Genomic DNA, 26528 nt, shown 5'->3' with positions numbered 1-26528 from the left:
GTTGCTTGGCTAGCGTAAGCTAATCGATTTACCTCACATTTTGAAGTTGGATGGAGATTGTTTTTAAATAAATGCCGTACCTTTGTACTTTGGTTTCCTGTCGGATTTTTCTCAATTTTAAATTGGAAAGTTTTATCATTAGTGATGCATAATTATTATTTTTGACTTGCAAATGAACGATTAATAAATCTAGTCCCATGTGTGCTAGCGACATGTCTTTAGTGTAATCTCGGAGTGTAATTTTTATTTCAACTTTTACGTTTGCATCAGGACGACCTAAAACACGAAAACTTTTTTTTTTTAAGAATGACATTCGTTACTTCAAACAAAGATCGCTTTAATCTTCTTTATTTTGCAGTAAAAGACCGGTTTCTTTCAAAAAACTTTCATACAATCGACTGTGCGAAGTATAAGCTTCGGGAAGGTCAAGGATTATAACATATTTTTCGTAATTCTGAAAAATTCAATGGTCGAATTGAAGCTTAATACCTACAAACAATCTCCATGAGCGAGAAGACTTTCATTTTAGTAATCTCTGGTGTATTTATGATGGCTTGATTTGAAGCGAGAACAGACGAACTATGCTTACTAGTGCTGCATAAAAAAACATGAGGATATGGTTTGTCCTTTATTACAAATTTGACTCCAATAAGGATAATTTTTGTCTCATAGAAAAATCGGTATTTTTTACCGATAATCTATTTTTCGATTTTTATCGGATATAATAGTTATTTTGAAAAATACAAACCGGATAATTATTTATTAAAGTTTCGTATGCATCATAAATCAAGCTCCGGCAACTTTTGACTTGTTCTAATATAAATAGTAATGATTTTCATCGGAGAAAAAGATAGATATTTTTGTCGTGATTGGAAGAATCGTAAAAGTGTTATTTTTCTAAATTCTGTTTGTTTACTCGGACATCGTAGAGTTTTAATTTGATTTCTTTTTGCCGAACTGGACTTCATATTGTGTATTGATTTGAAACATGAACGCGGACCTCGATGAGAACACCTGGATTGAAAGTTTGCAAACGTTCCGACCAATGAAATTCATTTTAATATGTAACGAGAGCAACTAGATGAAATATTTTATCTATACTACAATCAGTTTTAACTTAGAAATTTCCGCTCAAATATATAGGAAATAAAAATATATGAAAGCAACAATGCAGAATGTTTCTTTTCCATTTTTTGTTTTTTTAACAATGTTTATGTTCATTTCAATTTGGTAAGTAGTCTAGACTTATATTAAATGCCCAACACGTAAATTTATGTTTTCTTTTAAAACATTAAAAAACGTAAGAGTATGCCGACAAATAGCCTGTCAAGGTCGTTAAACTTAAATCAACTTACCCATCTTTATCGCAGACTAAAATTTATCTCATATATACAGAATACATGTTCATTTATTACAAGTACGTCAGGGTGCATGATAGCACAATAATCTTTTTACAGAATCGTAAGAACAATATTTTTGTTTGATATTTGTTTCTCTTCCACAATTAACGCCCGATTTGGCCAGTGACCGGTATTACAATTTAACACAGTTTTAAAGGTTCAGTGGGCTGCTACTTCATTTAGAATTTTGAGCATGCCTTTCTGTTTATCATATTCAACGTCAACAATATCTTCGTCAATTTTATTATTCAACAATATCTTGTTTTTCATTACAAGCTTTTCCAAATATCAATATACAGCAAGAGAATGAATATATATTGCTTCCCGGAAATATAAGACACATCGATTTAAATTATGTACACAATAAATAATTTCTGTGTAGTTTTCCGTGTCTACATTTGATTTACGAGTACAATATAGTAAACAGAAAAAAAGAGAAACGGTAAATTTACAGGAATACATAAAGTTTCGTAAATAGTTGCAAAGGACCACACGTTACTTACGAGGGCGATATCTTTTTGCGCCAAAAAGTAACTCATTTGCGCCACAACTTAATTGCGCCAATACTTCTTTTGCGCCTAATAATTTTCAAAACTATAGGTATCATTTGCGCCAATGAAATAATCATCTAATTGCGCCAATTTTATTTATTTTTATTTATATATAACAACTAAATGATTGACTTCCATCCTCCTATTTTTGGGCTTGGGTCCGGCAGTTTACCGACTGGCGGAGTTAAAGTCATTTTAATAACGAAATGTGTGCTGAATTAAAACGTTCACCCGTATATATATACAGTTAAAACCATATAAAATGTCTCTGTTCATCATTGAATTAAAGGCTGGTATTTGTAGTTGAGAATAGACACATATTCCTTTCTGCTTACTTCTCTACTCATTAGTTCTTTACAAATGCCTGACGGAATTTGTGTTCTTCAACAATGATGACCGGTTTTCCTCTATCAGACTCTAGTTTTTGAATGGTATATCAGACATCTTGACTCGTGAAAAAATATTCTTTTACTAAACAATTTATTTTTTGGTGAGTTTTCTTAAATTTGATAAGTGTTCAGTTAAATCTTAAGTGGAAATGTTAATTATAATACATGTATGATATTGGTAAAACATGTACATGTATGATATAGGTAAAAAATATTTACAGGTAAATCTGGCGCAATTTCATTTCATTTATTGGCGCAATTAATACCATCAAAATAAAAGACAGTGGCGCAATTAATACCTTTTCAAAACTGCAATTGGCGCAAATTGATTCTGCCCACTTACGATGGATACATCGAGGTCGTTTTGCTTGAGTGATTTACCTGTAAAAAGCCCGGGTCTTATCCATGTTTAAAACGAATTAATGCATGTTTGAGATAGCTTAACAGGGGCGTGGCCTATTAGTTTGACACAACTAACCACTAACTTGATTTCAATTGATCGACTGCAGAGAAATTTATTTGACTGGCGTTAAAATGAATTGATATGAATTGAAATGAATTAAATATAATTTTTAATTTTTGTCAATCTTTATCAAATAACGATCAATCTCATTTAAATAGCGTTAACACGTTTTTGTCCGATCAAGTTAAATTCGGGTTACTAGTGATTATACATCCGTTTAAAATATTCTGACATAGTTGTATGATTATGTTGGATATTTTAGTCATGAATAATAAATGTGTCCATATATCATTATATATGGTTTAGATATGTACGAAATCATTTATATCTGATCGATGGAAACTCAACGAAACCATGACGGTTATATTCCTTGAAAAATCAGAAATCTCTTTTCTCTTGAATACAAATTCCGCGTTATGTATGTGTTCACTGTTAGGGACCGTTCAATATTTATCAGATGGATGGGCCGGTGCATTCTTAATATTGATTCATTAAAAAAGTTAATGCCCATCCTTTTAAATTCTGAAAAAAAAGTCCTCGCCCATCTAAAAAAATCTATAAAAAAAGTCCTTGCCCTTCTAAAGCTTAAAACAATAAAAAAATATTACAGTTCTTTTTCTATTTGAAAGTTTGCAAGTTTATGTCTTGAAATCAAAGAATAGACTTTGGTGTAAATACAAAATTTGAAATGTGCTAGTTAATTCCATTTATATATAATGTTTATGTGTGTATCAGAACCATACATTTTATTGTTTTTAAAACCAGTATGAATATACATGTATATATTTGATTTTATATTTGCAGCCTCAGATACAATATTGATTTAAAATAAAGGAAATAATTTAAACTAAGGGACAATAACTCTTGGACTAGTAAAAATATTATCATATGCTGAATTACTAATTATTGTCTTAACAACACAGCATGTTAAATATAGTTCAAATACCAATGTCCCTTTAATCTTTTTAAAAAAGAAATTATGGTCTTTTTAAGCAATTTAGGCAGACATATTTTTGACTTTGATGCACCCTGGCATTCTGTAAGATTAATTTATAAATGCGATAGCTGTAGAGTTATATGAAGATCTAAATTGATTTTAAAAAGTTATAAAAAAGTTTAAAGATGACTATCCAATGATTTGGCCTAAACTGAAAATTTAAGCTTTTTTTTAACCTTTTTATTAAATCCATAAGAATGACACCAATTCACCAAACTACTAAACAACCTGGTATTCTGTAAGATCAATATATAAATGAAATAGCTATAGTGTTTTATAGAAATCCATGTTAATTTGAAAAAGTTATAAAAAAAATTAAAGATGACTTTCTGGATTTAGACTAGGCTGAAAATTTAAGCTTTTTTAACCTTTCTATTAAATCCATAGAATGACAGCAATTCACCAAACTACCAAACAACCTGGTATTCTGTAAGATTAATATAAAAATGAAATAATTGTAGAGTTTTTTGAAAATCCATGTTGATTTGAAAAAGTTATGAAAAAAATTAAAGATGACTATCTGGATTTAGCCAAAACTGAAAACTTTAGCTTTTTTTTTAACCTATTTATTAAATCCATATAATGACAGCAATACACCAAACTACCAAACAACCTGGTATTCTATAAGATCAATATATAAATGAAATAATCGTAGAGTTTTATGAAAATGCCAGTTGATTTGAAAGAGTTATGAAAAAAATTAAAGATGACTATCTGGATTTAGCCAAAACTGAAAACTTTAGCTTTTTTAACCTATTTATTAAATCCATAGAATGACAGCAATTCACCAAACTACCAAACAACCTGGTATTTTGTAAGATCAATATATACATGAAATAATTGTAGAGTTTTATGAAAATCCATGTTGATTTGAAAAAGTTATAAAAGAATTTAAAGATGACTATCTGTATTTGGCCTAAACTGAAAATTATTGTTGAGACCATGTCCCTTATGTTTTTTGTGCCTGTAAAAAGGCATTTCCTACACACCGATGAAATTAAAAGCATTTTTTTTTCAAATAAGATAAGTTCTAGCCCATCCACTATATATATTAAAAAAAGTTCTCGCCCATCCAAATATTTCCACAAAAAAAGTGCTTGCCCCTCCCCATTTTGCACCGGCCCATCCATCTGATAAATATTGAACGGTCCCTTATGTATATGTGACATCCGAGTCTCTATTTCGTAACAAACACTATGACATTTCTATCTGGTTACTGAGAGAGTGTGCGTTTAAAGAAAAGACACCATAATATCTAACTTCTATGTGTTACAGAGAACTTATGCCTTAAAGAGGGGCGAAAGATACCAGAGGGACAGTCAAACTCACAGATCGAAAATAAACTGCTCTTCAACTTCGTACTTTATTTGACCTTTTTAAAAAATGTTTGCTATTCAAGCGTCACTGACGAGTCTTTTGTAGACGAAAAGCGCATCTGGCGTAAATATGGAATTTTAATCCTGGTATCGATGATTAGTTTATTTGCAACCACTGGGTCGATGCCACTGCTTGTGGAGATTTATTTCCCCGATGGTATCACCAGCCCAGTAGTCAGCACTTCTGTGTTGACTTGAGTTATCATTGATATGTTCATAATTATAAATTAACTGTTTATAATACTTTGTATTTTGAAAAAACTTAGGCTTTTCTACCTCAAGAATAGATTACCTTAGCTGTATTTGGCAAAAATTATCGGAATTTTTTGTTCAAATGCTCTTCAACTTCGTACTTTATTTGGCCTTTTAAACATTTCTTTTTTATTCGAGCGTCACTGATGAGTCTTTTGTAGACGAAACGTGCGTCTGGTATAAATATGGAATTTTAATCCTTGTATCTATGAAGAGTTTATTTGCAACCACTGGGTCGATGCCACTGCTGGTGGAGATTTATTTCCCCGATGGTATCACCAGCCCAGTAGTCAGTACTTCTGTGTTGACTTGAGTTATCATTGATATGTTCATAATTATTATTAACTGTTTACAAAACTTTGAATTTTGGAAACACTAAGGCTTTTCTACCTCAGGAATAGATTACCCTAGCTGTATTTGGCAAAACTTTTAGGAATTTTTTGTTCGTAATGCTCTTCACCTTCGTACTTTATTTGGCCTTTTAAACATTTTTTTTTTATTCGAGCGTCACTGATGAGTCTTTTGTAGACGAAATGCGCGTCTCCCGTAAATATGGAATTTTAATCCTGGTATCTATGATGAGTTTATTTACTGACAACGCCATGGCTAAAAATAAAAAGACAAACAGACAATTTAAAGTACACAAGATGTAACAGAAAAATAAAGACTAAGCAAAACAAACCCAACCAAAAACTGGGGATGCTCCGAAAGGGTAAGCAGATCTTGCTCCACATGTGGCACCCGTTGTGTTGCTAATGTTATTACAAACCAGGTAAATAGTCTAATTCGGTAGGTCACATTCGTGGTGAAAAGAGAGGTGGATTGCAGTTACGACGTAAGGAACATATCCGATATCATCTGTGAAACGGTTATTCCATAACGGTCAACCAACTCGTAATTTATAAAAGACACGTTACAAATTTGCCAATTCAATATCGAGCTTCATCTTTATTTTTGTTACTTCTCAAATGAAGATTGGAAGATAATAAGAATAGTAATCAGTCACAACTGATCATTTAAGTAAAATTTTAAATAAAACAAAAACGTATGATAAATGATTTCAATGTGGAGATGGCAGTCTCATTTTAAACAATTTACACTAATAACTACAATTTTTGTATGCCCGGCTACTTGTAACATTTAATTCTAAAGTCTGTATAACGATGTGACAAATCTATCTTTCTGCTTTCTCCTTTTGGATAGTTAGGTCTTTATTCACTACTTCCCTAGTATGATCTTCACGAACTCTGAAATGAAAGATAAATAAATGATTAGAAATGCATTAGATATACATTTTTCAGAACAAGCTTAGGAATACATTAAACATTTAGCATGAAAAAAAACCCATTACATTTGTACTTGTCCGTAGCAGCCTTGCTTAAGGGTGTTGCAAACTAATGTGTGATTTACAATATGAATTTTACGATAGTTGAACTCCATCGAACTAGAGATATAGGATACAACAGTTACAGTTAAGTCTGACTCATATCTCAACGATATCTTGATCTACATCTAGAAATTGACCATGAGAATTAGTTGAAAACAAAACTTTACGACAAAGAGATGATTTCAGCTTCTCAATTTTAACCTTTCCATTTTTATGTAGCAACATTTTTCATATCTGCCAATTGATACGATATTTCCGGGCTTGTATTTCTTGAAGACGAAATAAATCTATATTTGCCAGGTGTTTTTTGTAGGTTCGGAAGCCAGTATATAGTTGAACTTTCATTGTCTGATTGTCGTTTTCCTTTTTGGTCCATGGCTTTGTCAGTTTGTTTTTGATATATGAGTTTGAATGTCCCTCTGATATCTTTCGCCTTTCTTTTTCATGCACCAACATTTTTATTTACAATGATTTGTAAAAGCTTTACATGAAACTAAAATTGTATTCTGTATCGTCTAAGATATTTGTCGAACTTGATTTGATATGAGCTGTCAGTAGGAATCAAAATACAGGTACCATATATGACCACAAAGTAAGAACACACCAAGGGTCAATGAAAACTCGAAGAAAGACAGACAGCATCATTGCAAACAAATGTAAAAGTGATAAAGACACACAACAGTGCACACAATCAGTATACAGGTCAATTAAATAAAGAATAAACAACACGAACGATACCATAACGGGGTTATAATAGTGCTATTATCGTAAACATGATAGACTATGAATGTGAAAATGATAAAGATAAAAATAACAACTTCTAAGTACTTAAATTTGTTTCTCTGCTTATACAACTATTTTAATCTTAATATTTTTATTTGCATCCGTATAGTCTACAGTATCATTATTGAACAAAATCAGAGTGCCCTCTGCTCTCAGACTAACTTAAGCTGCTTGCGATTACCCGGAGAAAAGAAAGGTGATTACTGAAAACAAATTCTTCAACTATCTTTTTGGGTATTTACTTAGAAAAACAGAGTGCTAGTTGAAAATAATCTCGACAAGCTTTCTGGGCTTTTACAAAAGAAAACAGAGTGCTAGTTGGAAACAATCTCGACAAGCTTTCTGGACTTTTACAAAAGAAAACAGAGTGCTAGTTGGAAACGATCTCGACAAGTTTTCTGGGCTTTTACAAAAGAAAACAGAGTGCTAGTTGGAAACAATCTCGACAAGCTTTCTGGGCTTTTACAAAAGAAAACAGAGTGCTAGTTGGAAACAATCTCGACAAGCTTTCTTGGCTTTTACAAAAAAAAACAACAGAATGCTAGTTGGAAACAATCTCGACAAGCTTTCTGGGCTTTTACAAAAGAAAAAAGAGTGCTTACAGTAAATAAATCTTCTGACAAATAACTGTCAGATAATTATAAATAAAGAAAACAAGAAGTCTTTGCAACTTGTGTACATTGGTGCGGAATGGTAAATATATTCTTGGAGTAAGCTCGACTCATATCTATGGTAGGCTGATGTAAGTGAATAGAGGTACTCATTTTCATTGTTGGTATACAATATCTCAAGAATGTTACAGCATGTGTTGTTGCACTTACTTTCATAATCGATTATATTTTCATCATCTGTCCTTGCATCACTTGCTACTGCGACCATTTCATTTATCTCTTCCTCTCTTAATCTCTCCCCATGATTTATCATAGCTTCTTTCAAGGTACTTATACTTATTTTACCACTTCTTTCTATATCAAAAGTTCTGAATGCTTCTAAAAGATAGTCGTCTGTTTCGGGTGCGTTTTCCTTTTGTTTCTTAGCTACTTCCATCAAAAGTTCAGCAAATTCTACTTTCATATCCTCTGAAATTAAACCAAGTATACACATCAATATTGGTAATAGGTTCTTACAAGTCATACTCCCCTTCAGAATTAAGTAATTGAGATATCAACCATGTGTTAATAACTCACAGCATAAATTCTAATGTAAAGTCTCCTTTATTTCGCTCAAAGATGCAGTTACTAGTTACAGTAGAAAGCTATAGCTTGGTAAACAAAACCTGTGAAACATTCAAGATTTGAAAACCTAAACTAAAAAACAAAATTGAAGCAAATCAAACAGGTTTGAAGGTGAGAAAAAACTTCGTGAAAAGATAGTAAAACACTGACATCAATGACGAGTCTTTGGATCACGAAATGCACGTTTGGCGTAAATACAAACTTTGAATCCTGATATCTATGATGTGTTTATTTACAAACACTGGGTCTAATGAAGTTTTTATTCCACGAAAGTATCACCAGCCAAGTAGTCAGCACTTCTGTGCTGCAATGAATTGTCATTGATATGGTCATACTTTACATAAATTACATATTTACAAAACTTTGAATATTTGAAATACTTAGGCTTTTCTACCTCAGATATAAATTACCTCAGTTTATTTGGGAATATTTGGTCCTCAATGCTCTTCAAATTCGTACTTTATCTGGCGTTTTTAATACTTTTTATTCGAGGATCACTGATGACTCTTTGGTAGACGAAACGCGCACCTAGCGCAAATACAAAATTTCTATCCTGGTTTCTGTGATGAGTTTATCAAAATTTTAAGCGGTTAAATTGTATATGTAGTAAAACTCTGACATTGACACTTGGGATGGACCAATTGTATACTAATATTTAGTAAAAGTCTAACACTTACATTTTGAATTGTAAAATTGTATATGTGTTAAAACTCTGAAATTGGCACTTGGGAAGGAAAAATTGTATATGTAATAAAACTCTAGCATTGACATTTTGGATGCTAAAACTGTATATGTAGTAAAACTCTGACATTAGCACTTGGGGTGGACAAATTGTATATGCAGTAAAACTCTAACATTGACAATTTTGATGTTCACATTGTATACATAGTAAAACATTGACATCGATAAAAAATTTAAAGTAGAATCACAAAAATGCTGAACTCCAAGGAAAACTAAAAAACGGAAAGTCCATAATCAAATGGCAAAATCAAAAGCTCAAACACATCAAACGAATGGATAACAACTATCATATTCCTGACTTGGTATAGAGATTTTCTTATGTAGAAAATGGTGGATTGAACCTGGTTTTATAGCTAGCTTATCATCCCACTTGTATGACAGTTGCATCAAATTCCATTATATTGACAACGATGCGTGAATAAAAAAAACCCAGACGTAATAAAATACTGACATTGACATTTTAGATGGGTATATTTATACACAAAGTATAACACTGAAATTGTCATTTTAGATGGTTAAATAGAATACGCAGTATAATACTGACATTGTCATTTAAGAGGGTTATGTTGTTCGCAAAGTAAAACACGGTCATTGTCATTTTAAGGATTATATTGTTCACAACGTAAAACTCTGACATTGTACTTTGAAAGGATAAAGTTACATTACATATGAAGAAAAAAACCCATTGTACTTACGGTTTTTATCATAGTGATGTACTAGCTCAGAGATTTCTTCATCGGTTGGGTTTAATCCTACCGACCGTAATACCGGACCTAATTCACTTGTAGATATACAGCCGTCACAATCCTTGTCAAACAAACTAAATATTTCTCGGATTTCTAAAAGACAAAAAAAACACCATTGAAATCTTTATTTACCTATGTATGACCTGTTTGGCACTTTTATCACAAAACTTTAATAAAAAAAATCCCCACATCTACATTGATAAACAATCAATCTGGTAGAAATATAGATTCCTGCAACAAGTGTATTACGATATTTCGCCACTCGAGACGGTTAAATTTTATTATTTAAAGCGCGAGGCTTAAAAATTTAACTGTCGAGAGTGGATAAATATCGTAATACACGAATTGTAGTGTCGGAATCTGTTTCTCTGATGATTTTTATCCTTCGTTTTCAAAGATTTTCAGAAACTTTTGTTCTTCATATGAGACGTCATCAGGCATTGACGCCTTTTTTCATGAACTCACATTAGGAAAATTCAGAAGACAACAAATCATTTTGACGTCATAATCAAATTTCGACTAATCATTTGTCGACAACAGATATTTCACTGGTGAGGAGAACTATTATTCTCACACCGGTCAGGAAATGTGAAAATAGCACAAAATTAGAGAAATACCGGTATGAAATTCTTAGCGTTTACTCATATTTAAAACTTCTTAGAAACTTACATCAACTTCATACATTTGATTTCTATACAATTATAACTAGTGATCCCAAAACCTTGGAGTTGAATAAGAAAAGTTTTACCATTCATATCTGAATGTAAGATATTATTTCCATAATTTATTGTAAATCAAATTGTACATAAACAAATATATTCACTCCCAATGTGAAAAAAAAGAGTTAAGAATGAAACAACGTGTTTGAAACACGCCTTAAATATATTATGTTGGTCAAATGTATGAAAGTCTCCAGACATCCATATATATGGTGTTCAACAATCAAATGAAAGGATGAAAAATATAATGCAGAAATGGTCGTCTTAATCAATACATTAGCGTTCACAGCTGTCAAAGAGTCTAAGTTTCATATATCTTATCAATCATTGACATAAATCATGATTTATATAAATCAAACATTTTCTAATTTTAGATCGAAACACATAGAAATACACAAACTCAAATGGACGCTGTCGAAAAGCTGTTTCTCATATAAAAGTAATATAGAAAAATAACTAATAACAAAAAGTACCTGCAATATGTTCTTCTGAAAAATTCTCAGCCTGTAAAGAGAGTGGTAGAATTTTTGACTTTGTTCGTTCAAAGCTACTTTGCATTGGTATACTGGAGCGCTTGAGGATAGGTGAAGTCATTTCAGATCCTCAGAAAGTTAACGTTAGGGTACTTTCTCTTGACAAATACCAATTTTTCATTTTAATCATATCATTGTTAAATATTGAAGACTTAAAATTGTAAGCATATTCCTGCACCATAAAGCTTTCATACATATTTGAATATGTTCAAATACTTTTTCATCCGAACCTGTATCAGACAACAATAAATGCTGAATGGAAAAAAGTCTAACATTATATTACTAAGGAATACAAAATAAACACTAAAATTGTATGACATAATTGATATGCAAAACCTTTATTGAAATAATTGAAAATTATTATGTCCCCAACTTAAATGAGGTGAATGAAAAAAACATAATGTATATTGATAAACAATGTATTTTAGATACTCACAGATTCTTTAATAAGCAACGAACTTTATAAAAACTAAAAGAAACTTGAAAAAGTAATTCAAATATTTGTATACATACCATATTAGTTAATTAAAATGTCATGTTTCTAAATATGTGTATTTTCGTGTGTTAAAACTAAGGACAAACATTATCAAAACAATGTGCACAAGGACAATGGTGTAATTAGTATATACCTTTATGGTATTTTTAAATGGTTAAACCTATGAAATACACAATTAGTCTACTGGTGCATAGAAGTTAAACAGAATTGTCTTTGTCATTCTTCCGTTCAATGGCAGATATATTATAAGATAAGTTGACTTGTAATGCAAATATTTAATTTAATTATTTAGTAGCTGGTATCGCGCCTGAACAAAGACTACACACGTATCAGCGTCTTAACTTTAATACAGATCAAAATCCTTTACACATCTTCATAGCAACTAAAACAAACATCAATACAATTCGTTGTGTAAAATAATACTGCACATCTAAATAAAGGCAACAGTAGTATACCGCTGTTCAAACTCATAAATCCATGGACAAAAAACAAAATCGGGGTAACAAACTAAAACTGAGGGAAACGCATCAAATATAAGAGGAGAACAACGACACAACACTACAATGTAACACATACAGAAACGGACCAAGCGTCAGACAAAATCCCACGAGAATAACAAATATAACATCAAAATCAAATACATGAATTTGGGATAGACAAGTAGCAGTGAGTACCGTGGCACGTCTTATCGCAAAGTGAATATACACTCAAAAATAAGAGAATACAAACGACGCAACGTTAAAATGTAACACAAAAAGAAATTATTGTTATTTAAAAATGTTGAATACCACTTTTAACTGAATCTCATATGCATGCGAGCGTATTTTGGTACATAAAAGTATGGTATATTTATTATTTGAAATTGGCTTTAAACTAGCTTATTGTAAATGTTTGCTTTTGTTTTGCTTGGTTAAGATCTGACGAGTCAAAATCTTTCACTCTCTTTAGAGTTTTTTTCTTATGTTGCGATGTTACAGCACTGCTTATAGTTCGTTTCTGTGTATGTTTTATTGTCGTTTGTTTTTTGTTTTTCTGTGTTTTTGTTTTTGTTTTCCTCTTATAGTTGATTTATTTCCCTCAGTTTTAGTTTGTAATCCGGATTTGTTTTTTCTCAATCGATTTATGACTTTTGAACAGCGATATACTCCGTTGCCTTGATTAACGAACACATTCAACCCCAACATGTAGATTCAAATTACAATGTTGCTTGTTTTTTTCAAGGTTGTCTTTCTTTTTACATTCAGTTGAACAACTTAAATAATAGTTCGATCTTTATATTTTTTGTACGCTTTTATTCGTGTTAAAGGAAAATATGGTTGCTGTCTTCTTTACTTCTCCATAGGCATCCGGTTTTTTTTCAGAAAAGAAATATGTTTTTACACATTTTCGTTTTGTGGATTATTATCACATTTATTTCTCATGCATGTATTACACTGGTTTTACAGTTGTGGCATTTAATATAACCTTTTCTTCATTCATTGTATTTGATCTATATGCTCTTTATGGGCCTTGTAATTTGGAAAATAAAATATTCTTATTCTATAAGTAAGTATTGTATTTGTTTTATTCGATTGATTCAACATATCAAAATCATCAATGTACTTTGTTATGTATAAAAGTTGGCTGTAGTTATATATATACAAATCAAACGGGAGAAAAAAAAACAACCAAGTGTAATGTTTGATACAACTTAAACGAAAATAAACCGAATACGGCAATCAAAACACCGAGGAAAACCAGTTTAGTTTTATAATTTTGTATTCTTGTCGATTCAAACCTCGAGTGTCTTAAATAAAGTAATATGATCACCTGGACTTTATAAATCCGCCAGTAAAAGACGTAAAATACATGCGATAGAGGATTGTCGATATAGGGAAAATAGTACTGTTACATTTTTAAGCATAAGTTGGCCTTTTGTGTACCCATGGTAGGCGAAGGAATTCAACTTAGGAGCGCTGTGATTGGATGTAAGGGTAGAATATAGATATATAAAAATATCTATGAATAACTGCAGTGTGTTTATTTACAATATAAATTTTGAAACCCATTGAAATATTTTCTAGAGAATTATTCAAAAATACTTCTAAAATTTCATAAAATTTGGTGAAAAATGACGATGTGCATGGATAACATAAACAAGCTCCATTGGAAGTTGGATTGTGCTATGGAAAATATTTATATTCTTGTCTTTCGTTTTTGTTAGGTTTGCAAGCTTTGTCTTTAAGCATTTTTGTGTAGCTTTGTTGCATATTTGTTTGTTTTTATAGTGTTTAAGACTATTATACAGCTGTGTCATGTCAGTGCATCATGTCTCTCTTCTTTTGGAGATTTTGCATTTCTCTCAGTTTTTGTTAGTTGCTTATATTTGCCCAAACGGTATTCTCAAGCATTAAAGATGATAGTTTTTTTCCCACAAAATGCATTCGAAATATGGTAATTAATTTGTAAGAGATGTTTTCTTTAATGCATTAGTAAAACTCTTAATATGTAAAATAGGTGATGTAAATGAATATAACACTTCATTAATCCGTATGTCTGAAACGCTTTTATGGGTTTGTCAACATCTGAAACATTAAAAACTTAGCATTTGAAAGACAATAATGCGTAACTGCGTTGAACCGCTACAATCCGTATCACCGAGAAGGACGTAAGAAGAATAGACACATCATATAAAGTTTTACTCAAAGTTATATAATTATGCTCTGTTTGAATGTCAAATGCGTGAAATATTTTGTTTTACAAATAAAACTATTTTAAAATTGATATTCATAATTTATTATAAAACTTCAGATCATAAATATATGAAGTAAAAACATATAAAATCTCTATCACAGCATAATTTCAGATCACATTCTTGTAAAAACTGAAAGCATTTACATGTTGTATACACCATTGTAACAATAAAACGTACATATTATTAAAATACATTTAAATATAAGACTTTTCAAGAATTGTCTACCAAACTTATAAAGGGAAACTAATGATATGTGGTATTGTACGGTACACACGATTTAGATTTATACAATTACATGATGAAAAGAAAGTAAGAGACCAGTTTGTTCTTGCATTGTATGTTGGCTTGTCATTCCTGCATATCATATTTTTTAATGATCTTTTTGGGCTACGATTGGAAAAGAGAAACTGGAGAAAAAGTTTCAATATTGTACTATCTTGGAAAGAGTTGTAAAATGAATGGGATACGGAAATTATATAAATCTATGCACCACCTTTCATAGTCATGCGGCCATTGAGAAATACAACCATTTACATACGGAATTTTTATTTACCAAACTTAACTTACTAGGAAAATATTATCTGTCAACATACTAGACCGTATTGATGTTTTCTTAAAATTAACCAGGAAAATTTATCATTTATCTGATACTATTACTGGATTGTTGATACGTTCCTAGGAATCCCATGATGGGTTCTTAATAATAACAGGATATGTTTATCCAGTTGATGTGCACCGATTTACCTTACGTTTTGGAGTTCATGATACACTATTTATTTTAAATGGCGTTTTTGTCACATGTTTTAACTGAACTCATAATATTTAACCTGTCAGAAATACACTTCATTTATTGTTATCAATGAAAATGTCATGCAAAATAATAAACATTTTCATTAATCAATGCTGATAGTTTTTGCTTATCAATACAAGTACATTCTAATAAACTGTTCATAAACCTTTTAACAATGAAACACTTGAGTAGTTGATAAAAAGCATACTAAAGGCAAACATTGCCATATTAATTTGATGATCATTTCCTTTCTTTGCGTTGAAAACCAGACTCATGATTCCAGTTGATTGGTTTATACTACCGCTTGGTCATCATAACTACGAATTCTACAACGGAAAGTTATGTATATTATAATGCTACCAAAGACAAATGTTTCTGTTCAATGATCAAATTCATAACACCGAATTGTAAATTATTTATAAAATTCGTACATAATAATATACTTTACTATAAGAAGCTTGTTATTAGAACTATTTAACTGATACACATTTGTAAGAAAGACAAAGTATAACAAAGCTCTGTTTTTTTTTTAATTTTTGGCTATACTTTTTTTGGGATTGATCAATTCTTTATATTTGTTTTTATTTGAGTTTTTCAAGTAATCTGGATTTGAACATCTCTATAGAAATATTTATCGTCGAAATAGTCGAAATATTCATCTCGTGCATTAAAATTACTGGTACTGTTAATGTCGTTAATGCACCTTAATGCACTTGTTAAGTATTATGCATATCACTATGTTGCTTGTTTATTTTTTTTCTTATAAGAAACCCGTTCATATTGCTGTGTTGAAAGTATTGACCGATAGATGACTTAAAACGAAGAAACATATGAAAAAGGTATCCGAAAAGTAATAACCGTAGAACTATTGTTATAGTGTTAGATTTCAACACTAGTCATACGATTTTGGTAAAAACAATAGACCAAATAAATGCAACATAAGTATACCGCTTTTCAATATTCATAATTCGATCAAATAAAAACAATTCCGAGTAACAAACCAAAACCGATGGCAACATAAACTATAAGATAAAAACAAAATCAAACGTCACCATACATGGAAACGGAATTTAGATATCAACAGTTATATTCCTGTCTCGGTACATGAAATTTTTAGAACAAAATGGGGAGCTGAACCTGGTTTTCTGGCTAGACGAATCTCCCAAATAAAATGCAATGTTTAGAGCATCGCTAAAAAGACAACAATACGTGCAGAAATATGGTTCAAAATATAAACAAACGCAAAATCACTCAGTACAGAGAAATACACAAAGTAGTACATTACTGTTTTCTGCTCTTTGGTAGGATTGTAGTCGTTTTGACACGTTCCCTGTTTCCATTCTTGATTGTAGGTACATTTTTTTTCACGTCAAGGAATCACGACCAAGGAATGTTATACAAACCTGTATAATCTACTTGTCCATCTCCATTCATGTCGGCCTCTTTTATCATCTCTTCCACTTCCTCGTCCGTTAATTTTTCCCCTAGGTTTGCCATTACCAGTCTAAGTTCTTGTGCACTTATAAACCCATTATTGTCTCTATCAAATACTTTAAAAGCCTCTTTCATTTCCTCCTCCGTATCTGTATCTTTCATTTTCTTCGCCATCATTTGTAAAAATTCTTCGAAATCAATTTGTCCATTTCCTGAAGGATATCAGCCATAGAATTAGATGTATTTAACAACAATTTAGTGTCAGTGGTAAGAGAAGTAGCCTTACAAAACTTTTACTAGTACTCACTCAGAACAGATTGCTGTAATTATCTGCATGTATTTTATATATGAACGTTGTAGAAGGAATCAAGATAGATAACTCTATTTCTGGTCTTTTATAATTATGTTATTTGGTGACTGTATTAACCACGAATACCCGAAGTCTCATTTTAATTGTTTTAAAACATCGTATCAAAATTAAAACCTACCATTTTCTGATAAACGCTCAATTTTACAAAACATTGTTTTTAAAACAATGAAATACTTAGTAAACATATGTTTCAAAGGCTAATTGTGATATATAAGACAGTTTATCTTTTAAAAAAAGAAGTGTAAATAAACAGACTTCATGACGTGGATGAACTACTTAAGAAACTTGAAAGTTCTCTTCAAACATTCCGAAGCAAGTAACAGCAACGGAATACGTCGTGTTTGTGTTGAAATATTCTAATGCAATCATAAACGGAGAATATTAGTTGAATTCTCTTCTGTTTTGGATGCTTCTTGTATTATTTAAATGTTTGGATTTTAAGGAGAAACTTTCTTGAGGTGTTCCATAATTATTAAATTAATACTTCAAAAAATATTCAATGTTGAATTGTAAATGGAAAATACTCGTCATCCTATGTCTTGATATTTAAAGTATTAATCTGAACATAAAATATTTTGTTGTTGAGCAAATAATATACACAAAACCTGTAATATAAATTGAATGTTCTTTGTATATAATGAAGTCAGGACAAAAGATAATGTTTTTGTACCATTCAGATGGGTCAACAAAACCTAATACTATAACAACCAATATTTATTTTAAAATCAAAAGTATACAGAATACTATTTTCTCCCATATAGTTTAATAATATTAGCGGTCAAAGTGACATGACTTTTTAAATTTAAAAGAAACATATGAGGTTTAGAATTGATAGTCTATTATAAAAAAAAACCTTCGTTACCTGATTTATTTTGTAAATGCATAATATATCCTATTGTAAGCAAAAAAGATAGAAAACAATAAGAAATATACAAGGGGGGCAATACAAGTAAAATTATAAATCAAAGAATATCAGCATCTTGACTAAAACGCAAAAGAAAAAAAGATAAACATAAGTCGGTGCATCATTAATTTTAAAATCTGATGTCATCCCAGTTAATTGGAGGTGTTAATGTTCCTCAATCTTTAGTTTTGCTGTGTACTGTTAAATGCTGCTTGTGGTTTTGTAGTTTTCGTTTTGGTCATGATGTTATCGTTTTTTTCTTTGACTTTTAATGTTAAATTATAATCCTGGTACATTTGATAATTATTGTATTTTCTCCCCTCTCTTGTGTTTGATATTGGTTATTTCACAAAGGATTTATATATGTCTGTTATATAACCCTGGAAAATTATAACACATACGCAACAACACATGTTTATTTATATTGCGTTGCGTATGTTTTGGTTTTGTGTGTTATAATTTTCCAGGGTTATATAACAGACATATATAAATCCTTTGTGAAATAACCAATAGCAAACACAAGAGAGGGGAGAAAATACAATAATTATCAAATGTACCAGGATTATAATTTAACATTAAAAAACTATCATTGCCCACGTCAACTAAAACACCAATTATTGATCCTATTTGGCGATGTGAATAAACGATATCATGGGGAGGAGAGTATTATTTCAAGCGAGAAATGGAGCATATCCGGTTTCATCAATATTTCGTTAATGTCTGTTAGGCAAGTAAAACATTTGAAATTGAGATTAAAACTAAAACTCAGTATTTAAAAGTATTCTTAGAAAGGTAATTTGAATCTTTTGTCTTTTTGTCAAGTGTTTGCTGTGGAAAGTATCGATCTGACGAGTAAAAGTCAGAAAAGTAAGTTGAGCAGGAAAAGTTTGCAACATGTCACCAGCATCATAGAGTCATCAACTGCATACATTGGTCATAAAATGTACAGCATTTAATGGCTCCTTGACTTGTTTCGGGTTTTGTTGGCCTAAACCAATATTTCTACATTGACCACTTTTCTTGTAGTTTAGCATGGTAAGTTAACTCATAACTTTTGTATTATATTCATTGTATATCTCAGTAATGGGAAAGGGATATTCACGTTGATGTTTTGTGTGCAGTGAAACATGTATCATCAAGTCTTACGTACTGTTGATTTTAGGAGGTGCACAATGTGAAAGGGGTATTGAATTACGCGAAAGTAGACAGATATCGATGACAAATAATTTCATTTTTAAGATTAAAAGACAGCTTTACATAAGATCTTAACTATGTTTATCATTGATATCTTACCATCTATATCAACCTCATTTATCATATCTTGTAATTCTGATTCTGTTGGGTTTTGTCCTAGAGATCGCATGACTGTTCCTAACTCCTTCGTAGTAATCGTTCCATCTCCGTCTTTGTCGAATAAACTGAATGCTTCTTTGAATTCTGAGAAATATTCAAAATGATATGTATGTTAATATATATCTTTTGTCGTAACTCCCATTTGATTTTTATATATTTCGGATTTTACATTTCCGTGTTATGGGGTTTTATTCAATAAAAAAATGGGATTTTCCCGGTTTTTGTCAATAATTTAAAAATGCTTGGAGCAGTTTTCATAAATTTTTATTATTTTTTATTTGATTATATTTATTGACGTAAGCTCCCTTTTGATTTTGATAAATTTTAGATTTTACGTTTCCGAATTATACAATTAAAATTTTAATACAACGATCTTAGTGAGTGTAAACTATCTTTTTGGTAAAACTATGTGTGAATATAGCCATTTCAGATCAAAATAAAAAAATTCGACATGTTGATGACGTCATAGTGATATCACGAGTGACATGTCTGCACAACAGAATACAGATAATAAAAGATTCCAAATAAGGGCATATTATCATACCTCCTTCAGTCTTGTTTTTTACACACATTTTCGCAACTATGTAGTTAGATATATCTTATGCCGTTTAAAACAAGAGGGTCATCAAGGTTAATCATAAAATGGTTTGATAGTTTAAAGTACTTTTCTTAAGTATCAGGAAGATGTATTCATTGGTTATAAGTTTGGTCGTTTTTCCTTATTGTCATGGAATTTTCAGTTTGTCTTCGAATAACGAGTTCGGATATAGCTTTTGTATCTCTCTAGGTAAACAGTGTCATACCAACCATTCCATACTAGTTTACAGTCTCATAAATTGTACCTTTAAATAATGTCAAAAACGCAAATAGGAATAGCAAATATAAAAAGATTTCACACTTAACAATTGTAATATTGTTCTCAAGGATCATTGATACGTTGATGTTAAGTACATATAAACACAGAGTTTCCAAACAAGATCTCAAGGTAGGCAGCGTAGTTTGAATAAATATTTAAAAATGTCACAAACTTTTTACAAATGGATGCACTCGAGTCCTAAATTTTCCAAAATATTCAATATATCAAAGAAACAAGAATTTGATTTCATGTTGAGGAGTTGTACTACTTTACAATAAAATTTGAATATTTCTTGTGTTAGGGCAGCCGCACATAAAAGCCTCGACCTCCTCTAGAAATCTGCTGCCATCGATTTCCAGGGATTGCACTCTTTCTGATTTTAAATCCCTGATTTGAAAGTTTCATTGGAGAATACCCAAACTCCGTTTTACACTCTTATTTTTTGTATATAGAACTCAGTGGATACAGCAAAATGTATTCCAATGCTTAAATTGAATGCTTCTATGTTTCTTAGTTTTCGAATTGATTAAAATTGACGTATACCAAACAACCCCTTTTTACAATGAATGATCATTCTTATCCCATTAAGGAAAGAAAGCAGACGCATTTTAGTTTTTTATCATTTCCGTTTTACAAGCCATATGTAGCCAAGTAGGTGTAACACAATCCCAAAGATGAATTATATTAAAAATCAACTAGAAATTTTTTTGAACTTTCGGTTTAATAGCTTTCTTGTGAGCAGCAACCCTCTCAGTGACATAATGATAGGAAATATAAGCCTTTGAATATCGTATGAACTGGGAGATATATACTCCGTATGTAGATGCTGCTGAAATGTTGCTACATAGAAATGGAAAGTTCACAACTTGGAAACTGAAATCATCTCTTTTGTCGTAAAGTTTTGTTTTCAACCGACCCTTGTTGTCAAGATATGGGGCAGATTTACCTGTATCTATTGTGTCCTTTTTCTCAAGTTTAATGGGATAGATGCGTTGAAAAAAATTACAAAATTTTGAAGTAAACAAAGAGAGAGAACATCATCTTTATAGCGGAAAGTAAATTTAAAGCTAAGATATAATGTTTAAAGGAAAAGGATTATATTTTTGTTGTAAGGACTGAATAAATCATTTTTGAATTTTACTTTTTAAAATGCATTTTAAACGGGAATGCCCCTTTTCAGATAAAGTAATTATTTGAATGATATGCTTATCGTTAAGATAAGGTAATGGTATTAAATAATGTACTTATTTGTATATGTTTAAAGTATATCAATATATTTTAAATCAGTTTAAATAGAATGCAAGGTCACTTGTGACACTATGAAAGCATGTGCATTGAACAGCTTAAGTAATAAGCTTCTTACAAGGGATGTAAACTTTACAGTTATCGGCGGCTTATCCTCCACCCACTTGACCGTCGTTACCTCAGACCAAGCTTATATGTACAGAAAGACTGGTTAATCACTTATACATTACCTGCAATTTGATCCTCTGAGAGATCTTCCTACAATTAAAATAAAGCATAAGAATCATTAGTACAACAATTAAAAGATTAAAAACCGAACTTTTACAAATCGATACATTTTTTACTTTACATGTAAGGAACGTCTGGTACGTACATAGGTGAAATAATACCCAAAAAAGTAGAATTAAACAAAAAATATTACTTGTTTAAAAATGAAACAAGTATATCAAAAATACCGAACTCCGAGGTAATTTCAAAATGCATTATTTATACTAAAGTTAAAACAGAGGTAAATCAAAATACATCCAGTGGACGAAGCATTATCTTTACTAGACTTAAAGTGAAAAGAGAGCAAAACATAAGCAGTATCATAAACTTTTGTTAAGCACGGTATGATTTCAAGACTTAGTTCTAGATTGCATGTCCAATACGTAAGGGCATCACTGTTTGTGATGTGCTATGGTGTCAGTCTTTAATGGTAATAGTTGTTAAAGGTACCAGGCTTATAACTAAGATATTCGCAGTTGTTTTGCGGTTTGCATGTTGTGTCGACTATCAATATTATTTGTGCGTTTCTCTGTGATGAGTGTTCTTGTGTGTGTTTGTGCTGTAGTTTTGTCACGTAGTGTTGTCATTTAAGCAATATTTGTCTATATTGTTCTATAAGCGGGAGGCTTGGGCAGCCAATTAACCAGGTTCAACCTATCATTTTTCTTAAAATTTCCTGTACCAAGTCAGAAATATTGCAGTTTTTATCATATAGTTCGTTTCTATTTATGTTTACGGGTTTTTATTATTGCACTTCAATGTTCCTGTTGTTTCCTCTAATAATTGATGTGTTTCCTTCGGTTTTAATTTGTATCCCGGATTTGTTTTCTCACAATCAATTTATGACTTTCTAACACCGGTATACTACTGATCCCTTGATCTAAGAGGATGAAATGTTTGGTGACATATTCTGTTACACAAACGTGCAGTTAGTTTCTTGGTCAAATTATATCCTTATAAATAGCATTCACTTACCATTTTGACATATATAGTTAATTAATCCTTATAACATTTAAATGAACATATGTTACTCTAAAATGCAGGAATGTTATATAAATCTTAACTGTTTTTTTTCGTAATATTCGTTGCAACTTTCCAATTCACCTATCCATTTATAGAATTAAACATTAACAAATATTTGTTTTTATGTCTTCATTAGTAGCTGTTCAACTTAAATCGAAGTTTAAAACTATGAAACAATACGTAAATCCGTTTTTTGGCTGCGACATGCACCCTTTATTTCATATGCTGACTATATGACCATTGATAAATATATTTTCAAAAGAACTTATCTGACAATATTAACGCATGGTCAGTTGTTTTTAAATGTAGGTATCTAAATATTTGTTTTAAGTAAATCTACTGTGTGTTAAAGAAAAATATATATTATCAAGCTATGATTATATAGTCTAGTGATATGGGTAAATTTATATTCTGAAAAGTACGTTCATGTCGTACTCATTTCATTTCGACATTGTCTGAGAAAGTATAAGAAAGCGCAATTAAGGTAGATGGGGTTTTTTAATTTAAATCCGTAGAATTTTTTGATAATTTGTCAAAATGTTACAGTAGTTTATATGATGCTTTTTTTCAAAAATATAATAAAAAGGAATGGATCAACGTGCTTTTTTCATATAGATATAGGAAGATGTGGTGTGAGTACCAATGAGACAACTCTCCATACAAATAACAATTTAAAAAGTAAACCATTATAGGTTAAAGTACGGCCTTCAACACGGAGCCTTGGCTCACACCGAACAACAAGCTATAAAGGGCCCCAAAATTACTAGTGTAAAACCATTCAAACGGGAAAACCAACGGTCTAATCTATATAAACAAAACGAGAAACGAGAAACACGTATATATTACATAAACAAACGACAACTACTGTACATCAGATTCCTGACTTAGGACAGGTGCAAACATTTGCAGCGGGATTAAACGTTTTAATGGATCCAAACCTTCTCCCTTTTTCTAAAACAATAGCATAACATCACAACAAAGAAAAACATACGATAAAATATCAATTGGCAGACTTAACTCAATATACCGGGTTGAGAAACATTGTCAGATTTTGAATAGATTATGCATGGAAAATCCAAATTTGGGTTATAAAAGAAAACTGCACCATATAATTTAAAGGTAAAATATGAGAATATAGCTCTAATAATATACTTTCTGATACGAAAAGAAATAATTGGGTCATGGGACTCGTTTTCTTTCTGCATAATAAAATAGGTAAATTCACAACACATTCTTTTATAAAAAATATTTTATCGAATAATCCCCCTTAAATCGGAGTTATCTACCTTAAAAAAAATGTGAATAAAACAAAAGTAATCTGATTATTGTAAAATACAGCCGTAAATATGATAAAACACATATTTTTTCTAAAAAGTCTTACACATGAATTACAAACTACTCCCGTTCAGTTATTTTCCTGTAGAATCAAAGAAATGCAAAAATTAAAATCGCAAAAATTCTGAACTCCGAGCAAAATTAAAAACGGAAAGTCCCTAATTATTTGGCAAAATAAAAAACTTAAACTCAAATTGAATGTATTACAACTGTCATATTCCTGACTTAGTACATGCATTTTCGTATGTAGAAAATGGTGTATTGAGCCTGTTTTTATAGCTAGCTAAACCTCTTACTTGTATGACAGTCGCATCAAATTCCATTAACTTGACAACGATGTGTTAACAAAACAAACAGACATAATAGGTAAAATTGTCAAATATAAGGGTACAGCAGTTTACATTGTGTAATAATCTTAATCATTGTAAAAATAAATGTATAACAAAGAGGCACAAAAAGTCATATAGACAAAGCAGATTAGCAAAAATGAAAGACAAGAATACAAAAATATACCGGTAATACATTGACTGGATGTATAAGTACAGAGCCACGTCATATGTATCAAAGAAACATGAACAGGCATATAGACAAAGCACATCAGCAAAAATGAAAGACAAGAATAATAACACAATGACGGGATGTATGAGTACAGAGTCGCGTCAAATTGATATCACCAAATACAGACTAAACAGTAAAAAGTAATATTCATAAAGACAAACTAAAGAATAGTATAACACGTTATTAAGATGATAAACAATGTCAATACCTAGAATCTATACTTCAAGACCATCGTGTATTATTTGTGAAGTTGATACGGAATATTAATCAGCAAGGTATGGGTACCTTCCGATAAACATTTTAAGAAAAAGGACGACACGTTATTTGACATACTCCTGGTTCATTAACTTTCTGCTCAGACACTGGTGACGTTTGAAAGTCTGAATAGGATCTCCAAGCTCTTGCATACCAATTACGTTGGGAAATTTTTATCTGCTCTTTGGTCGGGTTGTTGTCTCTTTGACATATTTCCCATTTCCATTGAACATTTAGTTGATGGTTGGTGATAGGAAAATAAGGATTAAAAACTTTCACCAGAGAGAAGGAATATTGGAAAGAGATCAGATAAAAATATCTAGTTCATCGTATATCATAATCAATAACATTTTGATATCAACACCTAGTCAGCAACGTTAGATCTACAAATAAGGTATAGAAACCAATGCTTCTGTGATGCCGTTGCAACTCCTGCACCTTGTCCAGATTATTCGGCCAACTATGCTATATAAACATATAGCTTTCGATCGTCGGTTTATTTTAGGTAAATTACATATAGTATATGATGACATGAAAACCTCAAATACTTAAAGATCAGCTATTTTTGGCAGCCGAAACTAAATAATAGTCGTCAGAATGAAAAAAAAATGATCCTTTAAAATTGATGAAAAGTAGTTGATTTGTAAGTTATTTCATACCATATGCTACCAAGCATTTTTTAGTATCATGCATTGTGTTTCAAGCCTTTATCAAGCCGACGAGAAAAATGTGAAAATAACTACATGTAGAAGAATATGAAATTACCTCCTTTAGCAAAAGCTTCGCCATTTCAATCCAATTAGATCCTTTTAATCTAACATGACTTTTAAATATAAATTTTAACATATATATTAAAAGTTTTATGTATATTATTTGAAAAACTAATTCATTGCTAAATTGTTTGACTAGTGCAATTATATACCTATCTAAAGAATGGGGTTAACGACCATGACCATGTCTACTCGCCGAATTCTTTTCCTGTCTTTAATTATTACAATGCAATATTTATTGGAAAATATCATATTTTTAGATTTAATCTTTTTTAAGTCGGCTGAATGGGGTGACCAAATCCAGTATATATCCCAATAATTAATTTGAAGATTGACAAAAAGAACAAAACTGTGGAAGCAATTAGTATAGCTAGATAATACGGGCAGATGGTTAATGAAGAAACTAACTTATAGAAAAGGGAAGTAAATACATTTGCTTTGATAATTTAATTTAAGCTATATGTTAACATCGCATAACATAGTTAGATTTTTTTTTAAAGAGATGAAGAGGTCATAAATTTGGCTAGATTCGCGAGAATAGAAGCTTTATACGAAGCAAATACTCC

General features: G+C 30.9%; 2 protein-coding genes across 3 annotated transcripts; both read right to left on the bottom strand.

Annotated features, from left to right (window-relative positions):
• Positions 1-6363: 6363 nt before the first annotated feature.
• Positions 6364-12183, bottom strand: LOC139518022 (uncharacterized). The gene is made up of 5 exons (XM_071309657.1): positions 12086-12183; positions 11513-11543; positions 10270-10413; positions 8420-8677; positions 6364-6675 (listed from the first exon to the last, which is right to left on the bottom strand). The coding sequence occupies exons 1-5, from the start codon at positions 12086-12088 to the stop codon at positions 6647-6649; spliced, it is 465 nt and encodes a 154-aa protein (XP_071165758.1). The 5' UTR covers positions 12089-12183; the 3' UTR covers positions 6364-6646.
• Positions 12184-14826: 2643 nt separating this feature from the next.
• Positions 14827-26088, bottom strand: LOC139518021 (calmodulin-like). 2 transcript variants are annotated; one of them, XM_071309656.1, is made up of 5 exons: positions 22997-23296; positions 21985-22012; positions 19594-19737; positions 16996-17238; positions 14827-15918 (listed from the first exon to the last, which is right to left on the bottom strand). In XM_071309656.1, the coding sequence occupies exons 1-5, from the start codon at positions 22997-22999 to the stop codon at positions 15890-15892; spliced, it is 447 nt and encodes a 148-aa protein (XP_071165757.1). In that variant the 5' UTR covers positions 23000-23296; the 3' UTR covers positions 14827-15889. The 2 variants fall into 2 exon arrangements, with proteins under 2 accessions (XP_071165757.1, XP_071165756.1); XM_071309655.1 differs by lacking the exon at positions 22997-23296 and adding an exon at positions 25958-26088 and having other exon boundaries at positions 15752-15918.
• Between the last annotated feature and the right edge of the window lie 440 nt (positions 26089-26528).

The sequence above is a fragment of the Mytilus edulis genome, chromosome 3 (assembly GCF_963676685.1).
Source record: "Mytilus edulis chromosome 3, xbMytEdul2.2, whole genome shotgun sequence".
In the NCBI taxonomy this organism is placed as follows: Eukaryota; Metazoa; Mollusca; class Bivalvia; order Mytilida; family Mytilidae; genus Mytilus; species Mytilus edulis.
This window is presented reverse-complemented; position numbering and strand designations above follow the sequence as displayed.